Here is a 13,539-nt window from a genome sequence, read left to right on the forward strand (position 1 = left end):
CAATTTCGCATTCTAGTCCCTCTACCATTAAACTGTGTTTAGTAAACAAGTTGGCGTGACTATGTATAATAATTAATTTAACCTTCAATATTTATCTATTTTATTAATTTAATCCTATTTTTTTTAAAAAAAAACTCTTACATGTTGCATTCAATAATTATCTCATAACATTTAACCTTATCCTTTAATTCATTTACTCATAAAACTGCTGATTTTACTTGGCTTAGAATGGTGTATTTTGAGATAAATATTGGAGGTTTTATCCTCGATAATTATGCTATTAAAATGATAAATTTATTTTCTCAAAGTTGTTTTATTTTGTCCATAAATAGGCAACCTATTCGCATTGTGGATGCATCTTTTGGAAAAAGTGTTTGTGTTGCATTTGCTAGTATCTTTATTATTAATTTTCACTTGCATTTAACATTCATTTCATAAGTTTTATTGGAGTGCTCTAAGTGAAGTGTTAGAAGTTGTATGACCAAAATCCTGTTAAAAATAAAATACAAGTGGCAAAATAGGGGATCTACGAGGGCGAAGGCCGCAACCCATCGTAGATCCCTGATAAGCAAAATAGGGGATATACGAGGGTGAGTGGTTATTACAAGTTGACTTCTTGTGTAAGGGTAGATTGAGTTTTAGCCAATAAATTTTTGGATCAATTGTTGAATAAACCATTCACTGAATAAGGCTCTATAGAATAGGATTGTTTCCGAACATCATTGACAATGCTTGTGTGCTTATCTCTCCATTTACTCTCTTTTCTTATTTCTTTTGTTCATTGTCTTGTTCAAACTCGTGTCTGGACATCAGTTGGGACATTAGTTTGACTAGGAAGTAAACTAATTGCTTTTACATATTATTTGAATTTTTAGTATCATGGTCAAATGGACTAAATTTGTAAATATATATTGAGAGTTAAATTTGTTGAATTTTTAAAACATTAAGAATAAATTAATAAAAAAGATAAACATTGAATGTTAAAATTGTTATTATAGGAGGCCAAGCCAACATTCTATTTGGTTACCAAACACATTGTAATGATGGAGCGCCTAGAATGCTAAATTAATTAAATGAGAGTGATTAAATTAACATAAAGAATAATAATAAATATTTTATAGTATAAAATTTGAATATTTTAATTGTATAAATATGTGTATCTGTTTAAATTATGCTTAACTTCATTTATCCCTTTCAATTCTAATGTGTCACTATCTACTCTCATATATGTAATTTAATTTAAATTTTAATGAGGCATGATTTATATATGATATTAATTATTATAAAATATTATCTTAATATAAAATAAATATTTTATAGTTAATATATTTATTTTACATTTATTTCACTATCAACAACTTTTAAAAATCATTTCAAAAATTTATAAAACAATCTGCAGAATTATCGAAAGATTAAAATATCAATTTTTTAAAAAAATAATCAATCCAATTTTCAGTAAATATTTTCAGCAAAACAAATGCAACAATTGAATAGCCATTATGAATAAGTTATTTTATGGATCATTCCCACCACATCATCTACAGTTCCTTTCCAAGTATTTAATGATATTTCAGTAATTTTATCATGTCACCGATACATAATTTTAATAAACTTTTTACCCTGAACTTCAACTTCAAGATTCGAGGTTCAAGATAAAAAAAATTACCAAAAATATATATCAACTATAAACAAAATTATTTTAAATAATTGAAAAAGATGGGAAGGGTGAGTAAGTTATTCTGATTTTTTCCTTTTGTTTGGACACCATACCAACTGTAATTCACATTGCTTATCCCTACATGCTAGTTGTCAGCATTTTGTCAAATTTACTCCCATGTTATGGATAATTTTCAGAAATTACATTTCCACAAATAGAACTTGAACCTTCAACTTGAAGATCTTAAGTCTGAATTTTTGGCATGGGTTATAGGCATCTTCGTTTGTATGGTTCAATATCTATTACAGTATAACAAATTGTTAATAGTTAAAATATATTAAATAAATAAAATATTTTTTTATTGATTTATATCTATGTATAAAAGTACGAGTTTTGAAATTTTTTTAAACTACGGTGTATTATTAATTATTATCTGATAATGACATTTTGTACCAAAGAGAGATTAAACCAATGTAAATCTATAGAATATTACACTACAATAGGAAGATCTTCAAAATCTTCATGTAGTACATGAAGGATTTCATCTGGTAGTTGCTTGAATATATTTTTACCTAACGGTGTTGAGAATGCCATCTTTGTCAAACCATCTGTTACCCTATTTTCCTCTTTGAATACATGTGTTAATCGTGTTGTCCAATCTTGTTGAATTAGGTCCTTAATGGTGTGTATCACTATTGAGCAATCCTTCTCTCTAGTTGCTTAAATTTATTGAATAGCTTCTTTACTATCTCTCTCAAGGATCACATTATTCATGTCAAGACTCCCTGCAATTTGGAGCCCATCCAGTATACCTCATAGCTCCGCGATGGTCACGGAGCAACATCCAATATTCCTTATGAACCCCACAATCCAAAATCCAGCATTATCATGAACAACTCCACCCATAACAACATTCTTAGAATTTTAACACACAGCACCGTCCGTATTCACTTTTATCCAACTATCCTCAAACGATTTCCATTTTATGAATTTCCGTGGATCAGCATGAAGTTGTCCCCCAGTGTAATCTATTCTAAAAGTAATTTAATAGCACATATAGTTTCTTTTTACTTTCATATTTTTATTCAAGTAAATATGGTAACAAGTTATTAATGTTATTTTTAGATAAAATAATTTTAATTATACTTATTTTATTAATATTCTTTTCCTTAGTATTGCAATTATTATCACTTAATTAAAGTTTGGATCCATATTAAATTATTAATTAATTAGTGTATTTTAATATATTTCAACAAATTTTATTAACAAATATTTGAATTAATCCAAAAGTTATGATTTTCTCACATTTTGATTGAATCCTTTATGTGAATACATTTGAAAGATGACATATTAACTCAATATCGTGAAGATGTATAATTTGTAGTTTTTTATTACGTTGTAGGCATAATTGTAAGCATATACATATATTATATTTATGGCTTGAAATTTTCTTCGTACTAAAATTTGATATTGATGGAAAAATATATTTTATAACAAAAGAAGATATAGACATTTATCTAGTGGTACTAAACGTGTATGGCCGTCTAAAACGAAAAAAAAAAGACAACATTTCGATATGTTACATTTCAAAAAAAAAATTTACTAAACGTTGAAATCGTAATCCAACCATTTAAATTTCTTGAAAGTGTTAATTTTTTCATCATACCAAATATTCTCTATTCGTAAAGTGGGTAAATGAAAGTGCAATTTTAAAATAATCTATCTAATAAAGATTCACGGATATTTAAGGAGCTCATGAGTTCAAGTTTAGTACAAATCACAAATAATAAATATAAACTAAAACTAGAATAAACTCTATTCAAAACAAAATAGTCTGAAAACTAGAATATATTTGAATATAGACCAAAATAAACTAAGAGAGAGCACACATATGTCACACATGATGAGACTTGAACTTGAGTCGCCCCAACCTTTCTAAGACAACCAAAGCATCATTTGTAGCACTCCTCTTTACTTATAGATGTTTTGTCTTTTTATTAAAAAAAAAACTTACACATATCCAAGAGTATATAGCTATATGAATATGTGATCTATTCTATAAATCAATTTATTTATATGAAAGAAGCTTCGTGAAGATAATCGGTATAAGATTAGGTTAATAAATGGATTTGTGGGGTGGTGAGATTTGCAAAAGGAAAGAGATGAACAAAGGGGAACTGGAGTTGACATTGTAGTCACTCTCTGATTCTTTAGTCAATCTTTGGATTCAAAGAGAATGGAAAAAGATAGAAGATGATGAATAGTGAATGTAACAAAAAAAATACCATTGTCCTTACCTCTAACGTGATAATCCTTTTAATCTTGGGGTCTAGTGCCTTGAGATTGTCTCATTTTTCTTTCATTTGTTTGCCTTTAGAGTGTTTGATCGTGTTAGCTCCTTGTCAGACATCCATCCTTTGTGGCGCCAGACCTTTGTCTCTTTGATGTTAGGTCTAAACTTTTTTTGGTCTAAGTTAGGCACCAAGCTCAGTAGCTGTTTTCACATTTGGGCTTGAGCCTTTTTTTTTGATCAAGTTAGTCATTGAAAACTCTAAAGTTTAGGCCTTAATGGGGGAATAACTGTCAAGTTCAAGGACTAACTTGGACAAAAAAAAGTTCAAGCTCCGATGCGGGACTAGTTGCCTACTCTAGGCCCCAATATGAGAATAATTATTAAGTTCGGGATCTAATTTTGACAAAAAAAAGTTACAAATTTATGGCCAAAACAGTTATTTAACCTAATATTTTATGGTGGCCTTTTGGGCCCTTTTTATTATTGGGCTTTATGGTATATAAAAAACTAGTGAGAGAAAATAGATTAAAACGAAAATCGACCTAAATCGAGATATTTAGACAGTTTATGGAATGCAAGTTCAAAAATCACAATTACTTAAAATTGAATTGAGTTCTGTTTTTATCTAATATATAATTAATTTTATTTTTTATGATATAAAAATAAATAGTTTATGTTTAAAATAATAAAAATAATTTAAAATTCTTAAAATTTATTATATTTTAGAAATATTTATGAGAAAGAGCTTGAAATATTGTCAAATAATATTCAAAAACTATAAAACATATAAAAATAAGTCTAAAAAAATTAAAACAAAAAATTAGTATAGAAAAATCGAAAACCGAACCCAACTTAGCCGAACCGACATCACCGAATAAAAAAATAACCTTCAATTCAAAGTGAAAATTGTTGCTAAAATAACTAAGAGAAAGAAGATAGATAAACGTAAACCAAAAAATACAGAGTCCTCTAACCTAATATCCTTACATCATAGTATGTGGCAGAAGTAATACATGGTTAATAGCATAGCTCACTTCTATCACTTAACCTACTCTAAATTCTTTAATCTGGAGAAAGCTGCTATGCCAGGTAATCTAAACTGACTGGATCTCTTGTGCATACGATGATGTATCCGGAACTTCGGTTAGAAACCTTTCCCAGAAGCCATCGTTTACACTACCTGGCACGGTATAACCGGTCGCCACTGCTTCTGCCTGGTTCTTTGAGGCCTGATCGGTCTCCAGTGGACTAGCATGTTGGGAGTTTAGGCCAATTCCAGGAGGCTTTGGGTTGAGATTTACGACATGGTGAAATGATGGTGTATGGATAGGACGATAAGCAGGGGCTACCAGCTCAGGTGATGAGTTAATATCGGTTGAATAAGGGGAGCAATGGTGTGATGAAGGTGAGTAAAGTTCACCATCCATGTCATAGTCCCCTGAAGATGTCTGTATTTCGGTAACAACAACCGGAGAAGGCCGTAAGGATGTCCCGAAATCGCGCACTTCTTCACCTATAGTTTCTCCGATTTCGAGAAACAATGTTTCCCAACATCTTATAGATGATTCCAATTCTTCAATCTGTTTCAAGTCCAATCCCATGTTTGCATTCAGAGAAGCCAAACTGTGAAGATCTTGTATGTTGCATTCATCATTGAAGTCGTTACAGTTCAATAACTTTCTCTTTTTGCCATGAAATTGGGACAGAACATGGGGTTTGTCTATAATCCTAGCCAATGAGACCATCACTCGTCGTTGTCGATCTTCCATGTTCCGAAAACGCTCCGATAACAGCCTTACTTGACACCGATATTCCTCGTTCTCTTTTTGATGACCCTGCAACTGTAACTGAAGCCGGTTCTTATCGTCACTCAACATCTTGATCACTTGCTCAAATTCCTTCTTCTCTTTCTCAGTCAATGGCACACTAGAGCTTCCTTGCCGGTTCAAGGAATGGCTATGGATTGGCTTGCGTCGATAAATGTTCTTTAAAAGATGTTTCTGCCCTCTTATGAACTCCTCGTTTGCAAACTCCCATTGATCAGGATCTATCTTTCTGAACCCCTAATAAATAACAACAAGTGCCAACGTGAATCAAGCAATGGAACCATTCACTTAGAAAAACACTACAAAACAGGGTCCTGCCCTGTTTGTTCAATGGCATAACCTTAAACTAAGCATGTTTTATATGTATATGAAGGTAGTAGAGATTAAAAGCAAGTGAAGGAAACATTACATAGGTGTTGAGCTGACGGACAAAGCTTGAGAAGTTGTTGTGCTTGAAATATCTAGGGAGCAAATCTCTTGAGAAATCTGGGGGGTTCCATACAACGAAACTATAACCAGTTTCACTCCAAGACACCAACGAATCAGTCACTGGATCGTCCACCATCTCGTATGTCTTTGTAAGAAAAGGCGGCGGCCCATTACAACTTCCCTGCGATCCTTCCATTTCATTCAAACTCAAGCATATGCCTGCGTTTTCCTTTTTCTTTTTAAATCAAAAAAGTCAAAACAATTGATATTTTCAGAAGCTAAATCGAAACCAGGATCACTTCCACTGAAAGCACGTAAACCTTTAAACCCTAAAAACCTTTGAAGAACAATCCAGAGGAAAGTAGATATTCCTTTATCCCATGTAAAATTGTCAAACAGGGTTGGATTATGAAAAGAAAAAAGGGAAATTTTCCAGGAAAATAATCTAGAAAGGGTATTGAGGAAAAAATATGAAGTTAAATAAAAAAACCAAACACGTGGGTGGAAGTTTCTAATCCAATCCAAAATAAAAACTTGGGGAAAAAGCAAGAGGAAGAAGAAGATGAGAGAGATAGGAAACAGTGGGTTTATTAATTATACGAGTCTTATGACTTAGTAACAACAACCAATTGGAGGGCGCGAGGTCCATGCCTTTATAGTGTTCAAACATCCAAAAATTCAAAGACTCAAAGCTTGTAAGCTTAATAATGGGAGTCGTTGGTCGTTTTGAAAATTCATAAGGGAGAGAGGGCCAACGAGCAGAGTGGGCTTCTTTGACTGCAGCCATGGTTCAATCATCCCTTTGGAACTCTGACTTTGACCACTCTGAAACCAAAATTAAATCTAACGTCTCATAATCCTCCACGTCGCCTTTCTAATTATACGATTAACGATTAGTGTTACTCTATTTTTCCATTGACGTGGAAATAAATTCCATATTCCCATATTTAATTATTGATTAATTAAGCTAATGAAGAAAATGTAATGTAGTAATTTTACTGCCTAACAAAATGATTTGACTGATATGATTCCATTTGTTTACAAATTTCAAAAAAATAAATAAGACATTTAAAATGATAAAAATGTAGTTTTCATAAAAAAAATGTTTTTCTAAACCTTTTTCAAAATTAATATTTTTTATAAAGTAAAATATTTGAAATTATAGATTTTAATATTTACATTCTAATAATTAAAAAAAATGGTTCGGTGGGGACTTGCTCGGTTTTTTACGCTGAACTATGGGGTATTCTGGACGAGTTGATGCTTCTACGAGACAGAGCTTGAACAGGATTTTGATTCATACTGATAACCTAGAGGTGGTTCATAGTTTGCAAACAAGGAATTCAGATTTTTCGATGTCAACACTAGTCAGACGCGTTCATCAATCTCTAAAGGATAACGAGCATTGGGTGGTATCACATGTTTCTAAGGAAGCTAATCAGGTTGCCAATTGGATTACTAAGATGGTACATAATGGTTCCGAGGGTATCAATGTGATAGCAGGAGCCCCCAACTTGATCGATAACCTTGCTAATGATAAGTTTAAGGGCTTATTCGAATTAATCAGTGTAATTTAATTTCCTAAATTTTATTTTTTTCTCTAAAAAAGTATTCAACTACATATGTATCAACATTTAATTTGTTATTCAAAAATAATAAATTAAGTTAAGTATTAGCATACATTTTAATAACAATAAATTATTACATTATTGCTTAGTATGATTTATACAACAAAAAATAATCATATATACAAGATTATTTTTCTAAATGAAATATAAATAATTTTTATGTATCTATTTTACCTTTACTCCAATAGTATCACTTATTAATTTTAATATTTGGTTAAGTACAAAAATGGTCATTAAAATATTGGTCATGTTTTATTTTGATCACTGAACTTTTATTTTGGCCGCTAAACTATATGAAATCAAATATTTTCGTCATCGAACATCAACAACCTTTCGAAATTTGATGGAAGTGTTGACATTGGTTTTTTATTAGTCTAATATCAAATTTTGCCCTCTAATGTTTACACATTCTATCAATTTGATCCTAAATATAAAAATTCAACAAATTTAACACTCAATGTTTACAAAATATCATTTTAGTTCAAATTCTAAAAAAATCAATAAATTTAGTACTCAATCTTTACAAAATGATTTTTTTTCAATTTTAAATTAAAAAAACCACCAAATCTAATGTAAGAAATGTAAGAAATTATTACCAGTTTAAAAATTCCATGGAGTCGGTTACATCACAACCACAACTATTTAAAACACTTAACCATAACAATATAAGAATTAATGAAAACCAAGTAAAATCTAAAACAATAAATCTTATCAATCTATCTTTTCACGACTTTTAATGTATACTAAAAATTCCTTCTTCATATTTTTTTTCTGCAATGGGTTTGAATTATTATTTCTCATTAAATAGATTTTCACAAAAAAATTCTAGAAATATAGTTTTGTGTTTTTGAGAAATTGTGTACTTTGTTTTGTTATCTAGGTTCACATCTCGTACTCCACTCGTGGTTTATTTGTGATTCTTTTTTCAGTTTCTTGTGCTTGAAAAAGGGCCACAAAAAAGTTTCTTTTGTGGTGTTTGAAAATAAGATATTAATGATTTTTTAGTATCATTTCTAGTTGTGTATAAGGGAGTTCAAATTTGTGTGTCTAGCAAAGATTTCTATATTTACTTTCAAGGTCTTGCCTTGTTTTGGGTTTAACCCAAAGTAGAAGCCTCATTTTAGAGCTAAGCGATTAGTTAGTGGTGATGATAATTTTTCTTTTTTTTTCTTTGTAGTTTATATAGGTATGGGTGTTGAGTGTTTTATATAAAAAAAAAAAACACAAGACTTTTGAAAAATAAAATTTGTCATTTTGTAAATGTTAAGAGTACTTTTATTGAATTTTAGAATTCAAACTAAAATGACAAATTTTGTAAATAATGAAGGCTAAATTTGTTGAATTTTTTTTATATTTAGGATCAAATTGATAGAATGTGTAAACATTATAGGGCTAAATTTGTTATTAGACCAATACAAAACCCATGTCAATACTTCCATCAAGTTTCAAATGGTTGTTAACATTTGGTGACAAAAATATCTGATTTCGTATAGTTTAGTGACCAAAATATCTAATTTCAGGGCAATACTTTAGTCACCATTGCTGTACTTTACCCTTAATACTTTTAGTTCTAAAATATTATGTTTTGTTATGAATATCTTATTAAGTGGATGTCAATTAAGATCAAGATAAGTTTTGATATATTTTAAATTCTAACAGTCATTAGAATTAGATCTCTACTTTATTTATATTTCTTATGCTTATAAACAGAGACTTTAGAGAAGTTTTATAAATATTCTCATTGATCAATAAAGTACACTCTCTTTTTTGCTCTCCCATTCTCTTTGTTCTTTATTCTCTATCTTTTATTTTATAACACGTTATCAACACAATTCTCTTTTAATTGTTTTTCTCCATAATTAGTTACATAAAATTTACCCTTTCACCAAGCCTTACCCCTTTCAACCAACAACCAACACAATAACCGGTCACTCAAATTTGCTACTCAAATTACTTTCGATTGCCTTCTAGAGCTACTGTTATTTCAGTCTTCAATTGAGACACGTGCATTATGGGTAATCATTATGCAAAAAAATTATATAATCCTTACGTGACATGTTTTTCTCCTTTGTTGATTGATTTTTGGTAAAATTATTTTATGCAAAATATTATTACTTTAAGGTTTCTTTTAAACTAAGATTCTTTTATTAAATTATAATATGTATGATATTTGGATGCACATTATGAGTAATGCGCATTATGGGTAATCATTATGCCAAAAAATATATAATCCTTGCGTGACATGTTTTTCTCCTTTGTTGATTGATTTTTGGTAAAATTATTTTATGCAAAATATTATTACTTTAAGGTTTCTTTTAAACTAAGATTCTTTTATTAAATTATAATATGTATGATATTTGGATGATTAAAATTTTGATGATTAAATTATTAATTATTAAATATGCTTGAAATTATTGTATTATATCTTTTAAATTGAATTTATAAATATTTGATTAGAGCATCATAAGATTTTATAACATATATGTGGTATTGAAATTTGGTACAATCTGTATTAGATAACTTTCAAGTATTGTACACGGAAATCTTGATTTTGTTTATTAAATAATTTTTTACTATTAGATTATAAATGTTATTACGAAAACAAAGTTGTTTTACTACTTCTAATAGTGCTTATGATAATAGCTATGGTGATAATAATGGTATTAAAGAATCTCGGATATATTTTACTATAATTTATTTATTATATCATGCTTATTTTAATTGAAGATTAATCATGATAACAATAATAGATAGGTTTTGATTTGAAATCCATGCATGTTTTGCAATGATGATTATAAAATAAAGAATCAATGGAGGCGTTAAAAAGTCTGTGCTATCATATTTGTTGCATTCCTTGAAGTGAATGCAAATATAAAAAAAGTTTAAAAGATATAATCACGAACCACTAAAAGTGGAAACATAATAATAAATAAGAGAAAAATGAGAGTTCTCAAGATAACTCTTCAAAAGGTAAAGATAACCTATGTTACCAATGTGATATGAAAAATTATTGGCCACATATGTGACGTATGCCCAAATATTTTGTTTCATTAATATTTTTGAGGAAGGATATGAGAATGTAGTAATGAATTCTATCATTATAAATATAAAATATTTATCTTATTTGGTACTAAAACAAACAAATATTATTCCAATATTTGATAGTACAAAATTAGTTGAAAGCTCCGGAAGAGCTAAATATCAATATCTAAAAACACAAAATTTGTGATGGTTAATGTATTAGTTTTAAAAGATATTCGTTATAATGGATATCATATTGGGATTGTGAATGAAGAAAAGATTATATTTCATATGAATTAAAAGAGGATTGGGTTATTGATTTATATTTATTACTGTTGTTATAATTGAATTGATCGTGACTATATTTGTGATCTTCTTTTGTCATTATCCCCGTTAAGGTGTTGAAAGCGAAATATTTGATTGTGAAAGATCTACTTATGAGTAATAGAATGTGGTAAATCTATCTAAAGCTCTTTATGGTTGGATGCACCTGAAGTTGCAAGTAGTTTTAAAACTGTGTTATAACTCTACAGTATTCATAATAAGTTCTCAATTAAAATTACATGAAAAAATATTACTGATGAGAACCTTGCAAAAAAGAACTTATTCAACTTTTTATTATTAAAATGTGTTTCTATGGTAGCAATATCATGAACTTTTTTTTACTTATGATTGAACAAAAGTTTTTAACCACAAAACCTAACCATTCCTTGAAGAGAATGTAACAATATGTAATAATTTCAAAAGACATAATCTTTAATGTAGATATAGTAAATTGGACTATAATAGTAGTCATGGGGGTGCTTTAGAAAAGACCCAAGATATAACTAACAAGAAAAACTCTAGATCCCCTGTGATTCCAGCTACCCCGATGTGTAAAGGCTGGATGAAACCCCCTAAAGATTTTTTTAAAATCAATGTGGATGCAGCAGTGTTAAATGGGTGTGTCGGCTACGGCGCTATTGCGAGAGACGCTGATGGGTTCGTGCTTGCTGGCTGCTATGGTTTTGCAAATAAGGCCATCAATGTTGTTTAGGCAGAGCTAGAGGCGTTGACTTTGGGCTTGAAGTTGGCCTCAAATTTAAAATTGTCCAACATTATTATGGAGTCTGAAAACGCTACTCTCATTAATACAATCAAAAACTGCAATAAGGATGTCACTCTTTTGGGCTGCTACGTGAAATAGGAATGCAGGGCTATTAGAAATTTTGAAACGGTCCATTTTAATTGGATTGATAGAAACAATAATGAAGTTGCGGATATGCTTTGTAAAATTGCTAGTAAGAACAGATGTGATTTGATGTTTTGGATTATCCTTTGGAAATCCACAATGTTATTATTCGAGATGCAATAAAATGAGGTTGACCTTCGGGTTGGTTTTTTTGTCAAAAAAAAGGAAGTAAAACTCTAGAAGAGATTTAGGTACCTGAAATTGAAGATTAAAATAATGAAAATAAGAGTGGTCGACAATGAAGATAAGTTATGTCAATTCGAGAAAATGTAGAATCGAATAATAAAAGTGGTCAACAATGATTTTGCATGCAATATTATTATTGAAATAATGAAATAAAAGGAGGATCTTGAATATAAATCTATTGAGAAATATATATACATGAAATAAATTGATCAAAACAGAAAGACGCAACTCAAGTACAATTAAATTCGTGGAGTTTTTGGACCAGTAGTCCAAATATCTAAGGTATAAAGCCAATGAGGGAGCAAATGAAGTAGTTTTGCAAAAGCGAAATAAAAATATGAAGTTTTTTGCTAAGTCCTGATATTGATTATGAAAAGATATAATATTCTTTTGTGGTGGATGTAATAACCTTTAGATATATTATTTTGACAATTCATAAAAGATTTAACTTGTGTCTAATGGTTGTTGTTATAACCTTTATGAACCACTATATAGTAAAGTTTATATTTAAATTCTTGAAGGATTTAGAATGCTAGAAACATATTGAAATTCTCGAAATTGTTCATTTATATGAATTGAAATAATTTCAACATATGTGATAAATAGTAGTTGAAGGAGGATTATAAAATGATCCAAATTACCTATTTGTGTTTTTATAGAAGAATCATGATTAAAGTTTGCTGTGATTATTGTTGAAACTCCTAAAGAAATCAAAATATATTTCCCTAAATTTTCTCTCACTCATGACTTTCAAAACAATGACGATATAAATGTTTAGCAAATACATTTAAATAGTTATTTGAAAAACTAGTATTCAAGATTAAATACGTAGAATATGAGAAAGTATGTGATGTTTTCATGAGGGGAAGTAAATACGATCTGTACTCTTTTTCCTTTAACTGAGGTTTTGTCCCATTGGGTTTTCTTGGTAAGGTTTTTAATGAGGTGGCATAATATTCGTATTATAGATATGTGTACTCTTTTTCCTTCACTAGGATTTTTTTCCCACAGGGTTTTTATCTTAGTAAGGTTTTAACGAGGCACATTATCTACCAATGGACATTCAAGGTGGAGTGTTATGAATATCTTATTGTCCATCAAGATCAAGATAAGTTTTGATGTACTTTAAATTCTAGTAGTCATTAGAATTAGATATCTACTTCATTTATACTTCTTATGCTTATAAATAGAGACTTTGGGAAGCTTTGTAAATATTCTTATTGATTAATAAAGTACACTCTTTCTTTTGCTCTCTCATTCTCTTTGTT

General features: G+C 29.6%; 1 protein-coding gene across 1 annotated transcript; it reads right to left on the minus strand.

The window, feature by feature from the left end:
* Positions 1-4,825: 4,825 nt before the first annotated feature.
* Positions 4,826-6,829, minus strand: LOC105780637 (heat stress transcription factor A-4b). The gene is made up of 2 exons (XM_012605072.2): positions 6,186-6,829; positions 4,826-6,013 (listed from the first exon to the last, which is right to left on the minus strand). Exons 1-2 carry the CDS (start codon positions 6,399-6,401, stop codon positions 5,045-5,047), a joined length of 1,185 nt encoding a protein of 394 aa, XP_012460526.1. The 5' UTR covers positions 6,402-6,829; the 3' UTR covers positions 4,826-5,044.
* Positions 6,830-13,539: the final 6,710 nt, after the last annotated feature.

This window comes from Gossypium raimondii, chromosome 4 (assembly GCF_025698545.1).
Source record: "Gossypium raimondii isolate GPD5lz chromosome 4, ASM2569854v1, whole genome shotgun sequence".
NCBI lineage: Eukaryota > Viridiplantae > Streptophyta > Magnoliopsida > Malvales > Malvaceae > Gossypium > Gossypium raimondii.